Below are 20,388 nucleotides of genomic sequence, written 5' to 3'. Positions count from 1 at the left end.
ACATGTTTTTGGTTTATTCTCTTTTCAGGATTTAGACATGGTGTTTCCAAAAGCTCTGATTTGACAAATGTTACCTCCTCTTTTCTCTTAGGTTTTTTCTTTGCTCTAGTCTCATTTCCTTGTTATGTAATTTTGTTCCAAAGAATTCTTGGTCCTTCTCTCTCCTTTGCTAGCATTTAACTTCCAGCCTACTTTGAGGTATGACTGACAAACATAAAGGTCCTAATTGTCAACTGTTACTTCTTCAGACAATGCAGAAGCCAGGATATTGGTAAATATAGCAAGCTGAATTGCATATTCATGGCAGAAAAACAAAATTTATGATTTTCATAAATTATATGCCATGAAGAAGAGTTCCAAATAAAAAAAAGAGTATGAGTTCACTCTTTCTGGATTAATATCTGCTGTATTATGTAATTGTGGATTATAGTATTTTTCTAAATGATGTGTGTGCTATGATACAAATTCAACTGAAAGTTACCTGGATAGACATCTTAATGAATCTCACACCTCAGAGAGTAAAAGAACAAAGAGAGAATCTATTTCTTTAATACCCTCCAAATCCAAATTACAAAGGACATTAAATTGATGAAAACAGGTAACAGGACTTCTTTATCTAGATATACTTCTAAGTCATACTGATATATTTGATTTTCATTTCCTGTCCTATTTAATGACTGTAAGTTTCTGAAGAGTACTTTTTTTTTTTTTAAGATTTTATTTATTTACGAGAGAGAGAATGAGAGACAGAGAGCATGAGAGGGAGGAGGATCAGAGGGAGAAGCAGACTCCCTGCTGAGCAGGGAGCCTGATGTGGGACTCGATCCCGGGACTCCAGGATCATGACCTGAGCCGAAGGCAATCGCTTAACCAACTGAGCCACCCAGGCGCCTGAAAAGTACAATTCTTAACATATAATCCAAATATATATTTATAAAGAGACACAACTAAGTCATTTTCATGTCCAAGTCAATTCAATAAATTCAGTTTACATTAATCATGGCAATTAATCATTTCAAAAAGAGATGAGACAGTAATACAAAACAGCAGTGGTTAAGAAAAACTCAGATATAATATTAGTAATTTATAATCTTTGTTTCCTGGTGGTTGGTTTGGAACTTTTGTTGGGGGGGGGGGAGTATGTCATGACTTTTATTATCAATGACTTTTAGGTAAGAGCATTTACAAAAGAATCACAAAAATAACTAATTAAAATATCTGAGCAGTAATGTAGTACTCTTTTGTTTCTTAATTAAAACAGAATTATAATTATTTTCCTTTGACATTATTATACATGATGATTGCTGTTAAGATTTTAATTCCTGAAAAATTACTACCTAATTCATAATAAAATATCGCCGAAGTTTTTTCTTTAAACTATTTCTAGGAAGCCAGAATACTTGAAAATTGTTTGAAAAGAGAGACTTCATAAATATAATCCATCAAGGCAGTTCACCAGATAAGATTATAAATTCTCTTTTGACATTTGCACAACCTTAATTCTTAGAACTCCACCAAAGCTCCCTAGAAAACTTTCAAAACACTGTGATAAAATGAGAATACATGCCAAATGCAGAAAGTAGAGGTAGAAACCAGGTGTTACTATAAAATGAGATACTATGGTTATTTGTTCATATGAAATAAAAGCCTTAACAGAACCTGCTAACATTGACTAGTGATACAAAATTTGAGTACCTCCCCTCTTTCCTTCCTCAGCTATATTCAACAAGCAGAAAGCATGGAATTTCAAAGTTATCTAATTTTAAAAAATAAGTCATTTAACATATTTGTTCTCTAAAGTAGAAGCCATCATCATTCTGAATCTCTTTTCTATAGTAAACAAGTGATAAACAAGATTCATCAAACTTTATAATGTTCCCTTTAAAATCTCAAATTCACTATTTGTTTTCTAATATACATTTTGCCAGCAATTATTTATTGGCTATCATTGCAATAACTAACTTAATAAGACAGGCTGAAAGACATTTACTTTAAAAATAAACATACTTTTGTAAGCAATACTTTACAGTAGGCACCTCAAAAATGAGGATAAATGTGAAAAATTTTAAATTTGTTTTATCTTTATACAATTATATATTTTTATTTCTATGTTATACACATGTGTGAATATATATGTATATATAAAATACATATAATCAGATTTGAAAATGAACAAAAGCTAGGTCTTTACAGAAAGTCTCTTTTAAAACTCAAACAGTGGAAAACCCTTTAAACATTAAACAATTTTAATAAAGGTTTCTGTACAATGCTAAGCAATTTTATTTACACATAGAAAATGTAAAAGGAGTAGTGTTTAAAATTACAGAACTCCTAATATTTAATGGCAGGTAAATCTCAGGTAAAATAACATTCCATTCACAAATAATTTTCAAGCAATAAATATGTATTCATAAATAGTGTAAATCTGTATCAGGATTAGAAACAAAAATCACAAATCTGACGTTTATTCCTTACTCTATGCAATCCATTATCTTTGTGTCTTGGCTATTAGGCTAGGAGTTTTTGTTAAAGTTTGGAATCAGAAGTGTAATCACTGTGACCTCAAACAACAGACAAAAAATGTAAAATGATAAAAAAAAAAAATCAAAATAAACAAAACAAAAACTTCCAAAAAAACTTTCTAATCTAATTTTTCACATTAAAAACAAGTTGATTAAAGATCTGAATTAGTTAACCATCTTATCAAGCGAATGGCCAGCTAGAACAGTATTTTTCCTCAGAAAAATTCTGAAAGGGTAAAATATAGAGGAAAACTAATTTAGCTGTCCAGAAATATAGAAACATAGAAAAAGTCTTCAAGTCAGTAGTCTGACATTGCCACGTTCTGTCAGATGTCATAAGACATGTGATTATTATTAGTTACAGCTGGATCAACTTTGTGAGAGTCCTGGAGTAGAGGCAGTGCTCTCTTACAACCAGTTGGTTAACACTGTATTCTTAGAAGGTTGCATAGACGTAGCTTTTAGTCAGCAGTCTTGTGAACAGCTATAAAACCAGTGGTGCAAGAGCAGAAAAGGTGTCATTTAATATTCATGGCATAATATCAAGAGGATGATGACAATGAAGGAGCCTAAAATTAAAAATAAGATATGTTAATTGTTTTGGTATATTAATTCTTAATATGGTTCTTAGCTCATGGCTATCAACATACAGCCTACTCATTAAGTGAGTTAGAAAGCAACACCAAATCCCCAGAAATTTCAACAGCCGGCTAAATGGTGTGGTCTTGTTATATTAATTAAGACCAATTTCCTCAGGGTTCTGAATCATTACCCCATTTTTCTGTAGTTCAAAATTTAGTCAAAAAAAAAAAGAGGAATGTTTACACCAATTTTTTAGACTGCTAAAAGAAAAGAGTACTGTGGAAAATAATTTGAAAATTCAATTAAAAATTCACTAGTGAGTGACTGGCTTATGAACAATTCTCAGGTAGAGTACAAATTTCACATATTTGTCATAAACTTTTCTTTTTCTAGTAATTCTGAGAACAATTTAATTAAAAATACCTGAATCTAAGTTTCAAAATTTAGAACAAAAGGCAGTAAAAATGCCAACATTGGCATTCATAATGCCAGTCAAGCCAGAAATAAATGATATCTCAAACATCTTGTCTTTGCAATCATAAAAATGGCAGATTTGTAATACAGTGAATTTAATATCATGCACCTTATATACCATACCATTAAGGCAAGAACCATAAAGTATTTCCAACAGTTTAACACTTAAGGAAAGCAAGAGGTTTTAAACAAATACAGTGGGCTCTGAAAACACAAGTACATTAAAAAACACTGATTTCTTTATGGATCATCTGTACAGAATTAAGTAACCTAACTTTTCTCAATGAAATAAAATAGCACAAAGACTATCAAAATATTATAAAAGAACACAAAGATTTTAAAATGTCATTGCTGCGATTATTACTTAGGCCATTCTTAGTGAAAACAAAAAATAGTAACGTGTATCAACTGAACATGGATAAAGGACTTTGAAGTATAAGGAAAACACAGAAATATTTTCTTATCATGCAATATCTACTGAGCCATGGGAAAATTTAAATATCTTACTAATTTGCATTTATCAGATAGCAAAAACAAACACTGCTGCTTCAAAAACCCAGCTAACTATGTACTCACATGTTGAATTCACTTACTAATGTAAACTGGTCATAGACTTGTATCAGGTCCTCCATTTTGTACTGTTCTAGCACCACAAAATTGTCCAGAGTTCCACTTGTTTTTCGTGCACAGTCTTGGCAATGTACTATGTAAGTCTTTTGAGAATTGCTTTCATTAGTGACAAAAAGGAGATCAAAAACCTCCACCTATTTTACATAAGAGAAAAAGCAGTGAATGGAGAATTGAATTTATTGTACTACTTTAGTGTGACTATGGAGTTCTACTTTATATGAAATTACGGACAGTGATTTTTGTAAATGAAAGTACTTTAAAAAAAACCCCAAAACCTCATAGTGGTATGTCTGACACACCAGGTTTACTTGTACCACAAAAACAAGAGCCATATTATATATTTAGAGACTGATCCAAGGGAATTAAATACTGATTAAAACTGCTAAAGTTTAATACACATTTTGATAAAGGTCAGCTTATTTTTTTATTTTACACAAAATATCAGATACAATCAGGTAAAAGTAATGATTCTTTTTACTTCTCTATGATAGCATTCATAGTGTTCTGTTTTTTTAATTATTATTTTATTATTATTTATTTATTTATTATGTTCAATTAGCCAGCATATAGTACATCATCACATTTTTGATGCAGTGTTCAACAATTCATTAATTGTTCTGTGTTTAGATACTTCTCTCCCTTCACAGATTGGCTCCATAAAGTGACTAATGCCTTATTCATTTTTGGACCTTGAGAGCATATACAATAGCTTAATATTTAATATTTAATGAAAGCTAATAATAAAATGAAAAACAAAATCATTGAAATTTATTCACATTATTATTATTATTTTTCTAAAGTAGGCTCCAAGTCCAGCAGGGAGCCCAATGTGGGGCTTGAACTCAGGATCATGAGATCATGACCTGAGTTCACATCAAGTTAGTTAACTGACTGAGCCAACCAGGTACCCCAATAACCAGTTATTTTTAGGAGCTGAAAACTGAGGGCGCCTTGGTGGCTCAGATAGTTAAGTGTCTGCCTTCGGCTCAGGTCGTGATCCCAGAGTCCTGGGATTGAGCCCCACATCAGGCTCCCTGCTCAGTGGGGAGCCTGCTTCTCCCTCTCGCTCTCCCCCTGCTCATGCTATCTTTCCATCTCAAATGAATAAATAAAAAATATTAAAAAAAAAAAAAGCTGAAAACTGATAGATGAGTAACAAAAACTGGTCACTTTTAAGCCTTGTGTATTAAAGGAAGTAAGTACAAACAGGGTATTCATGAGCATTATTATACCAGAAGACAGTAAGGACGTGTTAATACAGAAACCACAATGATTTGTAAAGCTCCGGCAGAATAATGGATAATAGCTTTAACACTTTTGTTTTCAAATACTGGAAAGACTGTATTTATCTGAAGTTTAACACCTAACCTAAGAGAATCTTCTGGATCTTATAAAAACATATTTTGATGAGATTATACAATATTAAAATAGCCAAAGGATTTACTCAGTTTATCCCAGAATCACACAATTTCAAGGTTTAGTTTGGACTTTCAATTTCCCATCCACCAAGTGGGTCCTCTGACTATTGCTTGAGTTTAGTGATTAAAAACTCATCATCTAAAATCATATTGGAACAGGACTGTTAAAATGCCAGTTTATACGGTGTTTTGTTACTATCAATAAATAACATTAAAATTTAGTGACCTTAGTTTAAAAATTTGGGATTCTTGAACTTGTCATCATTCCCCATGTGATCAACTACCCTGTTGACCTAAATACTTTTAAACTCCTCCCTTTGTTTTTATATTCCTAAAATGACATACTAGTTTAAACTCTTGTTAACCCCTCTTAAGACCATTCCAATAGCCTCCAAATGGACACCTTTGCTTTTTTAGCTGCATTCTCTCCAATTCTCTGAAACACACATCTTGACTTAGTGCCTTGGTTGAAACTTTTATGGCTTCAATGACCTCAGAGTAAAGATCAAATTCCTTATACTTAATTCAAGATGCTCTGCAAGCTATAACCCATCTCCTCTTATAGACTTTAGGACTCAAATGTTTTAATAGGCTGGAAGTTCTAAGCCAGTAAGAACAATCATTTTCCTCATTGTTTCTATAACAGTCTATACATGCCCAGCTTCATATGCATCATAGTCTCATGCATCCATAACTTGTTGTTTACATTCTGTCTTCTCCAAGTAGAAGTAAGCTCCTCCAGAGGAGGTACCACATCTTTTACTTCTGTACTTTATGCAAGCCTTGGTGACAGGAGAAAACCAACAGCTGTATTAATGAGTGACATTACGACTGATATGCCAGGATCTATATTGGAAACAGATTCAGTTTGCTGGCATTTTTACATTTACTGTAGATTACTGCTAGTTTAAAATCTGAGATAGGGCGCCTGGGTGGCTCAGTTGGTTGAGCGACTGCCTTCGGCTCAGGTCATGATCCCGGAGTCCCTGGATCGAGTCCCACATCGGGCTCCCTGCTCGGCAGGGAGTCTGCTTCTCCCTCTGACCCTCCCCCCTCTCATGTGCTCTCTCTCATTCTCTCTCTCACAAATAAATAAATAAAATCTTAAAAAAATATATGAAAAAAAAAATCTGAGATAATTATCAACTGTTAAGAAAATACTACATGAATGCCTCTGTAGGCATTAATTTTGAGTTAAGTTAAATGAAGTATTATGCCATCAGATGAAAATTTAATACAACAGTCAATCAAAAAATGCATTTTATAGAAGTATACACCCCCAAACTAGAGATTCTACAACAAAACAATGGTCAGCAAGAACTGTTACCTCACAAATGCTACAATAATGTGCTGGTTCATCATTTGTCCGCCCATGCCATATAATTTCTTTTCCTGCTGTAGTAAGAGCTTCTCTCAGTGTCTGACATTGCTTTAGAATTTTCAGAAGACAGTACCTATTGTGGAGAAAAATTATTTATGACAATTGAATACTGAATATTTGTAGCATACAAGATATACCAATTATAATTGAGTATCTTGGTTCTACAGTTCATTGATGTGTTAATTTTTCACATATTGCCTAACACAATAATACTAAAGCACTGAAAATACCTGAATATAAAAATACAATGATCTTAACCTACAAAACACTCATCTCTTATTCAAAGATATGATCTTAATTTTTGCTCTGAATTAGGTAACTGAAAGAACTTTTCAAAGAGGTAAATTTAGCTTTCTTCATCTCTGAAATCAGTCTGAATTCCATGCTGGAACTTTTTTGAATATAGTAAGGTAGGAAGGCATGGATCTCTACCTAGACACTCAGAAACAGTATCATTTATATAATTGATTTTAAAACTCTGAGACCAAAGCAGAAAACTGTTTATAGATTTAGACATTAAAGAACATAAAATTAGCTTAAACTTTAGTACCAAAGGATAAAGAACATTATTGGTTCATTTTAATTTGAAGGTAGTATAACAGAATCTTCATTGATTTTAATAAAATTTTTATACCCTTAAAAATTTTTATTTATTTTATTATTATTTTTTAAAGATTTTATTTATTTATTTGACAGAGAGAGACACAGCGAGAGAGGGAACACAAGCAGGGGGAGTGGGAGAGGGAGAAGCAGGCTTCCCGCGGAGCAGGGAGCCTGATGTGGGACTCGATCCCAGGACCCTGAGACCGTGACCTGAGCCGAAGGCAGACGCTTAATGACTGAGCCACCCAGGCGCCCCAATTTTATTTATTTTAAAGAGAGAGAGAGAGTGTATGTGTATTTGGGGGTGGGAAAGAATTCCAAGCATACTCCCCCCTGAGCGTGGAGCCGGACACAGGGCACACATGACCCATGAGATCATGACCTGAGCTGAAACAGGGTCAGAGGCTTAGCTGACTAAGCCACCTGGGTCCCCCTATATTAACAAGCTTTTTAAAAAAATACTTTATACTTTCCTTATATTCATACTTCTAATGTTAGCAATACAGTGAATTGTCATAAATATAGTGCTAATTTTTCATTTGCCATCATTGCTCAAAAGTGTCTAACATTTCCATGAATTTAAGTGCCTCATGTTCTTTGAAGGCAGAGTTGTACTAGATGATATGTATATTTTAGCTCTAACATTATTCTAAAAATCACAATTATCCATCATAGGTTTAATAAAAGTGATATTAACAACTCCATCTGTGAATAGCATAACCCCCTGGGATAAGGACCAAACCAACTGGAGTTCTTTGACAGATGGAACTACTAATGACTTAGAATTTGGATCAGTTATTATAAATACATAAGTAATTATTTGAAAGAACTGATGTCATATTATCAGTATCTAAAACTATCCTCCGTCCGTGTTTAAAATGCTTCTACTCTTTCTTTTCCATTAAAATGCAGGACTCACGAGAGCAAAGGCTTTGTCCATTAAGTGCAAGACTGTGCCTGATACAGAGCAAATGCTTAATAAATACATGATTACTAAATGAGTCAGTTTTACAGTATGTAAGAAGCATCATACTTAATTTCTCTTAATTTCTATTTCTGTATCAGGTTAAAATTCTGTAACAAAACTCACACAAATATGCCTGGCGTAAAATTATTTTAAGAATATCTATGAAGGGGGCACCTGGGTGGCTCAGTCGTTAAGCGTCTGCCTTCAGCTCAGGTCATGATCCCAGGGTCCTGGGATCGAGCCCTGCATCAGGCTCCCTGCTCAGCGGGAAGCCTGCTTCTCCCTCTCCCACTCCCCCTGCTTGTGTTCCCTCTCTATGTCTCTCTCTGTCAAATAAATAAAATCTTTAAAAAATAAAAAAAATCTATGAAGTTAACTTCTTTAAAAACAAAATGAGTATAATGATTTCAAGTCTAAAGTTGCATGAAAAATTCTTAAGTATCATATAAAATAATAACATTTTCAGTTTGCCTATAGCATTTTTCATGTTAAATTGATTGGAAACAAAACTCTGCCTTACTGTATTTGTATTTAAAATAAGGAAAGCTTTGTGGTGTGTGTGCGTGCTTGAAAAAAGTGCTAGAGGAGACAATAAGTAAAAATCCAATTTGAAACACTATATATACTAGATGTCTAGCATTTACTGATGTCTTCCTCCTACCCCTCTCTAATGTGATTTCACCTCTGAAATGATGCCTGAAAGTTGGCAAATTTTTATTTGCAGATGCAACAATGCTTATAAACTCAGCAATGCTGCCATGTAGGAAAATAAAATGCCAATAAGAAGTAGCACTCATAAACACTTAGTATAAGAGAAAATACGGATTAGATAGTTTACATACATTAGGACATATAAATCTTGAGCAACTTAAGTCTAGTGCCAAGAGAGGCTTTACTATCCATCTCTTTTCACAAGGGACAATGGAGCACAGAAAGGCAAATTTTACCTATAATGTTATTTTCTCCCTCTCTATACTCTATTCTCTCCACTTTCTGCCTATTATTCTCACTCACTTTTCTCTTTTTTCTTTTATGAAGATGAGATTCTAAGGGCTCTAAAATCACATTTTCTTTCCTCAAATCCTTACCAGCACTATTAGGAAAATAGCTTAGTATTATTTTTTGTTTTTAAGTATTTTTCTACTTTTTACTTTAAAAATAAACTTTCATTTCCAATAGTACTGATTATTTTGGCAACTGGATCATAGTTTTTACTATGTCTTTAGAGCTAGTCTCAAAGTTCCACATAAAAAGAGGCAATATACTACAAAAGATACAGCCTGGTTTGCTAGGAGTAAACAAGCATGAGTAGATCTCCTGCAATCACAGGTACAGAATTACTTGCCCAGAGAGTGGAATCTTAAAAACTGATATTGCTTTTAATATCACGTACAGAATGAATAACTATATTGTGGTTACTCCATGGTATGTTTTCTCCATCACTATGAAATTTTTTAATCCTTCCCATTTTCAGAAAGCTATGGGAACAAAAGAATAAAGGACAACAATGTATAGACAGAGGGACTATGGGTAAAAAAATAAAATAGTAAGAATCTAACTGTGGGGATGCCTGAGTGGCTCAGTTGGTTAAATGTCTGTCTTAGGCTCAGGTCATGATCCCAGGGTCCTGGGGTTGAGCCGGAGTGGGGCTCCCTGCTGAACAGGTGCTTCTCTCTCTCCCTCTGCTGCATGCTGAGAAATAAATGAACAAAATCTTAAAAAAAAAAAAAAAAAAAATCTAACTTTAAAAAGGGGGCAGCAAGCATATATAGAAAATAAAGATATTTAGGAAAAGATACTAAGAAAGATCAAAAATAATGTTCAAGACTTAAACTATGCTTTGGCGCTCTCTAGATATTAATCCAAAGAAAACTTTTCAATGTATGGGCTGGCTAAAAAATATCAGCTGATATTACTTTTTGCTGGGTTTTAATAAATTTACATTTTATCAATCCAATTTGAAAAATAGAAATGAAAAAATAAATGAAAAGGCATACAGTGGTCCTTAAGGTATAATACCAGAACGGAAACACCTAAAAAAAAAGCATACAGGAGTCAGGTAAATAAGTCACAAACTATGGTAATCCCTTTTGCAATGTTCTACTTTGAAAAGAACAGGAAGAAAGGGAGAAGATAGAAAATGGCTTTATGGACTTACTATATTTTAGGAACATGATAAAAAATGTCAGAAACTAGAAAAGAAGTACCTTTCTTGACTCTTGTGAACTGATCTTATTTCACTTTTGTTATCTGGATAAAAGACTACAAAAAGAAACTGACTTAGGATTTCATTTGGGGTTTCACAAATCATATTTTACTAAAAGCCCATTTGGAAACAGACACTTAAGATGGTGAAGAAAGCAGACTGGAATGAACACAGAAAAATGAAGAGGGACATTTTAGAGCATGATTATAATGAAATGTATTTGAAATACCTGAAAGTGAAAACTGAGGAAAAAAACAAAAAGTATGAACCATGCCCAAGAGTTTTATTTTCCTCAGCATTCTTAGAAGGTTTTATTCTAAGGCTTAGGTGATTTTGTGTTTCATAAATATAGCCAACAGCAAATTTGGGGATATGATGATAATAACAATCAATCTGTAATAATATACTTAAGTGAAACTTCAGAAAACACCAGTTTTTTCTTGACATTCTGATCATGTAAATTCCCCAAATATGTTCCCAAAATGTCAGTGTGGAGATGCATTTTGGAATGGATGAAATTTAGGCTGACTCAATATAAGTCTTTATGACAACAATCTCAACCTCTCACCAAAATCTTAGTAGGTAGTGTGGAAATGAAAAAATATCAACAGATGCCTTGCCTTTTCCCACCCTATCTTCCTGACAGAGCCATGCAAAACAGAGAAAACAAAAAAACTGAAACATGATACATGGCAAAAACCATGGTCACACTAAGGTATCCTGTAAACTGTTATTCCTTGGTGTATTCAACTAAGGGGAAAAAGGACATTCTGCATATCTGACAATTATACTTAAATAAACCACAAAGCTGAGAAAATTTAAAGCCTGTTTTGTAATTAGAAACAACTTTCTATAGTCTGAATGTCTGTGTCCTCCCAAAATTCCTATGTTGAAATTCTAACTTCCAATGGGATGATGTATCTGGAGGTTCGGCATCTGGGAGATGATTAGGTCGTAAGAATGGAGATCTCAGGAATGGAATGAGGGCCCTAAAAAAGCAACCTCAGAGTGTTCCCTCACCTATTCTATGTCATGAGGACACAGCAAAAAGATGTGCATTTATGAACAAGGAAATGGGCCCTTGCTAGACACTAAATGTGCTGGCATTTGATCTCGAAACTCTCCCTCTTTTAACTGTGAGACATAAAATATTAATGAGCCACTCAGTCCATGGATTTTGTTAACAGCAGCCTGAATAGACTAAGAGCTTATTCACTCTTCTTATACTTAGGGTCCCAAGAAATCAATTACAAGGTAAAGGATAAAAGCAGAGATTAGAGCCAGAATGCCTAGAGTTAAATCTCACCTTCATCTTCTGTATGCCTGAGCTTCTTCATTGGTAAAAAGGATATAATGTTTCATATATCTGTACCATTTATAATGTTATGAAGACTAACAGAATAATACCCACCTCCCTGAAGGATAACCCATATCTTAATCCGCAGGATCTTATGCTACACTAGGTTACATGGCAAGGGAATAAAAGTTGCACATAGAATTAAGGCTGCTAATCACCTAATCTTGAGATACAGACATTAACCTGTATTATATGGCTGTGCTCAATTAAAGAAAGGCTCCTTAAAGTAGAAAAGGGAGGCAGAAGAGTTAGTGTTAGAAAGATGCAATGTGAGAAAGACATGACCAGCCATTGTTAGCTTTTAAGATATTAGGGGATGTATAAAGCCAAGAAATATGTACAGTCTCAGGAAGAAGCTTTCAAAAAAAAAGGGGGGGGGCAAGGAAACATTTTCTGCTAGTGCCTCCAAAAAGGAACACAGACCATCCAATTCCTTTATTTTAGCCCTGTGAGGCCTATTTTAGACAAAATTTGTAGTACTTTGTTAAAGCAGCAATAGAAAACTAATACATAAAAGGTTTAGAAATTAGTTGCTCAATAAATAATAAAATATGTATCATCTGAATATACTAAATTCTTAAATTCAGTTAAAAAAATAATTTACTATTACTAAACTGAACTTTAGTTTCTGAGTTTGAAAATTCTCAAATTTCATTTGAATACCAAATGAAACATAATGGATAGATGAGTCTCACAAAAATGAAATAAGTCTTATCAATATGCAGAGAACACAGGCCCAAGTTATACATTTCAAGTATCTTAAAAGATGAATCACAAATTACATAGAGTGAAGATATCTTTTAACTTTCTTTTTTTAAAGATTTTTATTTTTATTTATTTGACAGAGAGAGCGAGAGAAGGAACACAAGCAGGGGGAGTGGGAGAGAGAGAAGTAGGCTTCCCACGGAGCAGGGAGCCCCATGCGGGACTCGATCCCAGGACCCTGGGATCATGACCTGAGCCGAAGGCAGACGCTTAACAACTGAGCCACCCGGGCACCCCTTAACTTTCATTCAACTCATTTAAAACTAAAACCAAAAGGAGGGTAACTTTATTTTGGAAATACTTTTTTTGTTTGTTTTTTTTAAAGATTTTATTTATTTATTTGACAGAGAGAGACACAGTGAGAGAGGGAACACAAGCAGGGGGAGTGGGAGAGGGAGAAGCAGGCTTCCTGCTGAGCAGGGAGCCTGATGTGGGGCTCGATCCCAGGACCCTGGGATCATGACCCGAGCCAAAGGCAGACGCTTAACGACTGAGCCACCCAGGCGCCCCTGGAAATATGTTTAAAAAGCAAGAATAAACACCCGCCAACATTATTTTAAGCTTTAAAGTACAAATATAATAACATCTAATGACACACTGATGAAAAAACTTAAGAAGTAGGGTAGAGAATTACAGTTAGTTACCCAAGGACAATATACACTCAATTTAAACAATCCCAATCTCAGTGAGAAATCAAAACATTATATATCTAATGGTGTGATACCAATACAAAAGCACATTATTTATATTTCTTTTAAAAATTTTTTAACATAAATCTAGTAAGAAAACAACCAGGCAAATCCAAAATGTGAAGCATTCTAGAACACAACTAGCCTGTCTTCCTCAAATATAAAGACACTGCCATTAAGAAGGGTTCTTATATCCTTACAAGAGACTTAAAACATACACCACCAAACAGTAAAATTAATGTAAAACTTAAGTGATCTTGAATTAGGAATAAAAAGGTTGACTGAAAAAAAGCAACAGCTTTAACAAGACCTTTTTTGACAGGTGATAAATATTATCTATATATAATATATTAGATGATGTTCTGATTTTAATTTTCTTAGGCATGACAATGATACTAAGGTTATGGAAAATAAAATCCTCATTTTTTAGATGATATAAGATGAATTTTTTGGGAATCACATATCACTATCCCTGCAATTTAACTTCAAAGAATTCAGCCAAAAAAGTGAATGAGAGCATGTACATATAGACAATAAGTAAATGTGGCAAAAACTTAATGAAATCAGGTGAAAGGCCTATCAGCAATTAGTATATTACTCCTCCAACTTCTGTAGGCTTAAAGAATTCCAAAATGCACACTAGGGGGAAAGTTTTCAATAATATAATTAATTTGCTTATATAAGAAAAGTGTAACTACTTATTGGTAAAACTTACATTTAAAAAAAATAGGTTTTAACATGGAAAAAGTTAAATGTTCTCTAAAGACTTTAAATTCTGAATTTTTAAAAAAGATTTTATTTATTTGCCAGAGAGAGAGAGTGGGAGAGGGAGCACAAGCAGGGGGAGCGGCAGGTAGAGGGAGAAGCAAGCTCCCTGCTTAGCAGGGAGCCCAATGCAGGACTCCCATCACAGGACCCTGGGATCATAACCTGAGCCAAAGGCAGATGCTTAACTGACTGAGCAACCTAGGTGTCCTCAAATTCTGAATGTTTAGAAAGCCAAGCTGGTAATCATCACTCTCAATATCTCATTCTTCAGATTATTCTTTAACCCCATTCTCAGTGACAATGAATTACAAATCCAGAAACCCAGATTCAGATTTCTGCCCAATTACCAAATATATTCCTATTTTTCTCAAAATTTGGAGTCTCTTTGCCTGAACTCAGCAATTACTTTTCAATTCATGCCTACATTCTTCCTATCTCAATTTTACTATTATGCCCAACTAATTTAACTTGCAAATTTGGTGGGACCCCTGGGTGGCTCAGTCAGTTAAGTGTCTGTCTTCAGCTTGGGTCATGATCCCAGAGTCCTGGGACTGAGCCCCATGTAGGGCTCTCTGCTCAGCAGGGAGTCTGCTTCTCCCTCTGCCTACCACTGTGCCTAATTGTGCACACTCTGTGTGCATCACTCTCTGTGTCAAATAAATAAAATCTTAAAAAAAAAACTTGCAAATTTGTTATTTTTTACTTCCAAATTAAAAATTCTTCCCATTAGCAGCTGTTGCTACTGAAATTTTTAGCCAGAATGTTTGTATGTTCTTCAACTATTATGAATGAACAAATAAAGCTTAAGTAGAAAGAGCTTTTAGTTTTAGTCTGATACCACAAGAAATTAGGTTCATTTATAACATAAAAGGTATGTGAAAAAAAGTTCTACACCTAATTTAAGTTCAAAAAGAATTTTAAAGACTGCAATTAATTATTACCTTGTATTTTCAGGATTCAGGATAGAATCTTTTAAGTTCCCTGCATTCTAAAATGACAGATGAAAATTAACATAATGAATACACATTACCTGTCATTTTCCTCGTTACCATTTGAGGGGATAATTGGAAGAATAGGAAGTAAAATATAAATGAAAATTGGGGTCTTTTGGATAAAATGCTAAACTAAATCTGAAAACATACTAAACAGTAATTCAGACAAATGGCTTTACAGAATTAAAAGGCATGGATACTAAACTTGAAAAACTACAGAGAAAAATCAAGCATGTTATAGACTACTTTAAGAAAGAAAAGAGGGGTCCTGGGTGGCTCAGTCGGGTAAGTGTCTGCCTTTGGCTAAGGTCATGATCTCAGGCTCCTGGGACAGGATTCCCTGCTCAGAGGGGAGTCGCTTCTCCCTCTGCCCTTCCCCTACTTGTGTTCTCTCAAGCTCTATCAAATAAATAAAATAAAATCTTTTAAAAAAAGAAAAATAAGACTTAAAACAGTAAGAAATTAGTAGTTGGTAAGTGGAAATATCATTTGTCATTATTAAATCACCCAGTCCAAATATAAATTAAATGAAAAATAAATAAAATACATTTCACTTATACATTATTTACAGGTATTAGCCCAACTGAGCATCTATTAAAATGTTTAAGAATGCTGCCCCAGGGGTGCCTGGGTGGCTCAGTCGTTAAGCGTCTGCCTTTGGCTCAGGTCATGATCCCGGGGTCCTGGGATTGAGTCCCGCATCGGGCTCCCTGCTCCGCGGGAGGCCTGCTTCTCCCTCTCCCACTCTCCCTGCTTATGTTCCCTCTCTCGCTGTGTCTGTCTGTCAAATAAATAAATAAAATCTTTAAAAAAAAAAAGAAAAGAATGCTGCCCCAGACTGCGCTATTAGGGAAAATATAATTCTCTATATATTTTAGACCAAACATCTGAATTTCAAAATATATCTGGCCCAAAGAGCTTAGAATGAGGGACTATATAACCTATACTATTCCTTCTGTGGAGTATTTCTTGAATCCTCTCTTAAAAGAGACTTCCTCTGTGGTTCCCCACTGTTCCTTATTAATATTTCCATTGAAGCAAAGGTCACACATTTTGATGGTTTGTTTCTGATTAAGTGTTAGCACCCTAAGAATGGATCATATCTTGGAAGCAGCACCCTGCAAAAGTGCCCAATCATCAAGTTGGTTCATAATAAACATGAATTAAGAATAAAAAATCTCTATACATAATGAGGACGAAGAGTGGAGTGGATATAAGTCATAAAGTAAATTTTATTTTCCTTTTGACTGATGTACTATACTTAAGTCTGTATTTAACTATGAGCCAACTATGAAGACCTAAACAGTAACACCGCCCCCCCACTCTGCATTCAGAATAGTTAGGAACAAGGGTGAAAAGTGAGAAAGAATACCATCTTTCTATATATTTTCCCACTGTACTTATCACTAGCTTTTGTGTTCTTTAAAAATTGGCAATAGCTTATATACTTTCTAGACATAACTTTCATTTAAATTACAAAAATTATGTTTCAATATAAATTGAAATGAGGTTAAAAATGGTAAATATATAGCAGTAAAAATAATGGAAAAATTCAAGCACACATTAAATGCAGCAATGACATAACTGGCTATCAGTAACAATCATGACACCCTATGTTTAAAATAGTTATTCAATGGCTATCTTCACAAGAGTAATTTCAGGATACATCAAAGTGAAAAACCACACTGCTGTGGATAAATAAAGAAAATACCTAGAACTCATCTATGACAACTCAAAGGGGAAAGTAATGCAAGACTTTTTTTTTTTTAAAGATTTTATTTATTTATCTGACAGGGAGAGCGAGACAGCGAGAGCAGGAACACAAGCAGGGGGAGTGGGAGAGGGAGGAGCAGGCTTCCCACTGAGCAGGGAGCCCGATGTGGGGCTCGATCCCAGGACCCTGGGATCATGACCTGAGCCGAAGGCAGACGCTTAACGACTGAGCCACCCAGGCGCCCTGCAAGACTGTTTAATAGGAATCACAATACACACACACACACACACCAAACACCACACACACAGGAACCATAATATAGGTCACATACCAGGTTAAATTAATAACCCTTCCTATCTGACAAGGTGTATACATTGTGATATATGATCTTAAGCAATGATATATACAGTAATTATACAGCAAAACTGAACTTACAGGAAAATAACACTATACTGTCCTCTTTAATTTCTCTAAAAATATATTCCCATTGATCACTTGTCTGTATATTCCCTCTTGTTTTTTCTGTTCTTAAATATAGTTATTCTACATTGTTCTTTTCCTCTCCAGGCAATCCCAAACTACTAGACAGAATATTTGTTGCTCTATTTTCATAAGTTCTTTTTCCATCAGCTTTTTCTAAAATCTGTATCCCGCTGCTCAATCTTGCTAATAATGCCCCAAAGTGAAGTGATGTGTCAGTTATAAATAACTTCTTTCATATTGTGTTTAAAATGCTGACTCTGCCTCCAACTATACAGGTAACCTAGGACTGCTGTAATAGATAATTTCTGTTAAGCACTTACAACAGAACTTACTAAGCTTAGAACAGAGCCTACTAAACATACCTAGTACTGGACATCTAGAACCCATATGACATGAAAATCCAAAGGGATTTCTCTTCCTACATCAACTTCTATACTCATTTTTAAACCGTATCTTTGTCCTTCACACAAGCTACCTTCCTTCCCAAAAGAATAGCTCCCTAAAACATGTCATGATTCTGTAGTATATAAAAGATGTATTGTTACATTTTTATTGGAAGTATCTAGATCGGTCTATCTATCCATCCATCCATCTATCCATCTTCTTTTACATAAGTAAGCTCTATTCCAGCATGGGACTCCAACTCATGAACCCATGATCAAGAAGCACACACCCAATGACTGAGCCAATCAGGCACCCCTTTATTGTGTATTTTTTTATTGAGGGATGGCTGACATAACTGTACATGTTTTAATCTACATCTTCCAATCCATGCACTAGTGTATTTACATACAACTATCTTTTACCCTCCTCACTCCATTACCTCTCCCCAATATACAAAGACAGGAATTTGTACAGTGTTTATAAACCCCCAGGGCTTACCCCAGGTCCTCCATTCAGTTAGTATTCTAGTACTGATAAAATGAAAGCTATACAAGTAGGAATGTTGGGCTGATAAAACTAAATTTTCAGAGGTAGCTAAAACCTTTTCATTTTCTTTCTTTCTTTTTTTTTTTTTTAACATTTTAATTTATTTGACAGAGAGACAGTGAGAGAGGGAACACAAGTGGGTTAGTGGGGGAGGGAGAAGCAGACTCCCCCACTGAGCAGGGAGTCCGATGAGGCACTCGATCCCAAGACCCTGGGACCATGACCTGAACGGAAGGCAGACGCTTAACGACTGAGCCACCCAGGCGGCCCCCTGTTCATTTTCAAACAGAGTGCCAATTAAACATCAGATAGTTGTATGCAGGCAGAATTCTATAATATAATTATAATAAATGATCAACCTTCAAAATTATTCCACATTTTATAAGCATGTATTTTAAAAAAGACCCACAACTCAGACAATGCAATTAAACTGCCACCACAGAAAATGGGAACATATTGTATCATGAAGTCTTGCTGTTGCTCAATTTGAAATATTGAGACAAACTGGAAGGGGTCTAGAAGGATACTGAGGGTAGTAAGAGATATTTTAAGTTAATGAACAACAGGTAAGAACAATACAGATGATAATCTTTTCGTGATTCCTTTTTTCTTCTTATCCCACAATCTATGTGTAAGCCCTTCAGTTCTAGTTTCACAACTGTTTGTAGTGTGATCCCTCTCTCCACTTCCACTGCTACAAATCAGTCTATAATTTAATACCTGATCATTTACGTGAACTCACTACCACACCTATTCCCTTCCTTGATTCTGACACAGTTACACTGGCTTTTCTATCTGTTTAAGTATATCAAAGCTGTTCTCATGTAAGCCTTTCACATGTTTTGTAGGCCTGAAATACTCTACTCTACTCTTAGGTCTTCTCATGGCTATCTCCTTTTCATTATTCAGGTCCAACTACAGAAATCACACTCTTAGAAGTCACTTTACCAAAAGCAGCATTATCTACCCTGTAAACAAAAAATAATTGCCCTATATTACTTTACTTACACTACTTAGTGGTAACTTATTTACCTGATTTAGAATTTGTTTGCCTGGCTCCAGTAAAATTTAAACCACATCAACTCAAAGATTCTGTCTTACACACTATCTAACCTCATTGCCAAGAACAGTTTCTGCCATAAACTCTGCAGTTCTCAAACAGAAATGATTCATTTTGCATAAATCCTAAAACAAACAAACAAACAACAACAACAACAACAAACTAAGGCACTGGGAACAAACAAATCATTTTGGACCAGCGAGTGAATATTTTCAAGAAATAGACTTAAAGTAATGACCTTGATAAATTACTACATGAACAGTACATGTACATTTTTAATAGGAATTACTACATGTTTTGACTAAATGCTCTTTGAAATGTTTCTAATTTAGATTTCAAATGTATATAAAAAATGGAATGAGTCCCTATATAAAAAAGTGGACAGGCATATTACCATGGCCTCAGCTTTTATTTGGATAGATTTATTAGAACAAAATTTTCAACATATGATTGAAATTGTTCTTAATAAACCAGCATTGATTTTAAAGACACTGGCCTAACAGATTTGGAAGACACAATAAATTTTCCTATCCTGTTTATATATATACACACACACACACAAACACATATACATATACATGCCCTGAAAACACTTAATAACAATGAAAAAAACAGCAGCTTAATTATATAACCTATAACATCTCACATTTCTCTAACCACAATTATTTTTCACTGGTGACAGTGAAAGGGAGAGAGAAAGAAAAGCATATAAACTACAATTTGGAGAAATACAGTAAGTGGCAGTGTTTGAAAATATGTTATTACAAATACACCTATAAAATAAATGGAATGGAAACAGCTTAATAAATGAGAAATTACTACAATATATGTATTTACATTGATGATC

The 20,388-nt window shown here is 34.5% G+C and overlaps 1 protein-coding gene across 5 annotated transcripts in view; it reads right to left on the bottom strand.

Annotated features, from left to right (window-relative positions):
* Positions 1–2,170: 2,170 nt before the first annotated feature.
* The window catches only part of LOC118009497 (lysine-specific demethylase 6A-like), a 170,418-nt gene continuing 152,200 nt past the window's right edge, over positions 2,171–20,388 (bottom strand). For 3 of the 5 annotated variants that reach the window (XM_035003720.1, XM_035003815.1, XM_035003557.1), the window contains 3 exons: positions 6,954–7,080; positions 4,172–4,342; positions 2,172–3,091 (listed from right to left, as the gene is read on the bottom strand). In XM_035003720.1, coding sequence (XP_034859611.1) covers positions 3,065–3,091; positions 4,172–4,342; positions 6,954–7,080 — 325 coding nt within the window. In that variant the 3' untranslated portion in view covers positions 2,172–3,064. Of the gene's footprint in view, positions 3,092–4,171; positions 4,343–6,953; positions 7,081–20,388 lie in introns of all 5 variants that reach the window. The other 2 variants (XM_035003638.1, XM_035003790.1) reach the window with 1 other exon arrangement.

This window comes from Mirounga leonina, unplaced genomic scaffold, assembly GCF_011800145.1.
Source record: "Mirounga leonina isolate KUSES-001 unplaced genomic scaffold, KU_Mleo_1.0 Mir_101046, whole genome shotgun sequence".
NCBI lineage: Eukaryota > Metazoa > Chordata > Mammalia > Carnivora > Phocidae > Mirounga > Mirounga leonina.
This window is presented reverse-complemented; position numbering and strand designations above follow the sequence as displayed.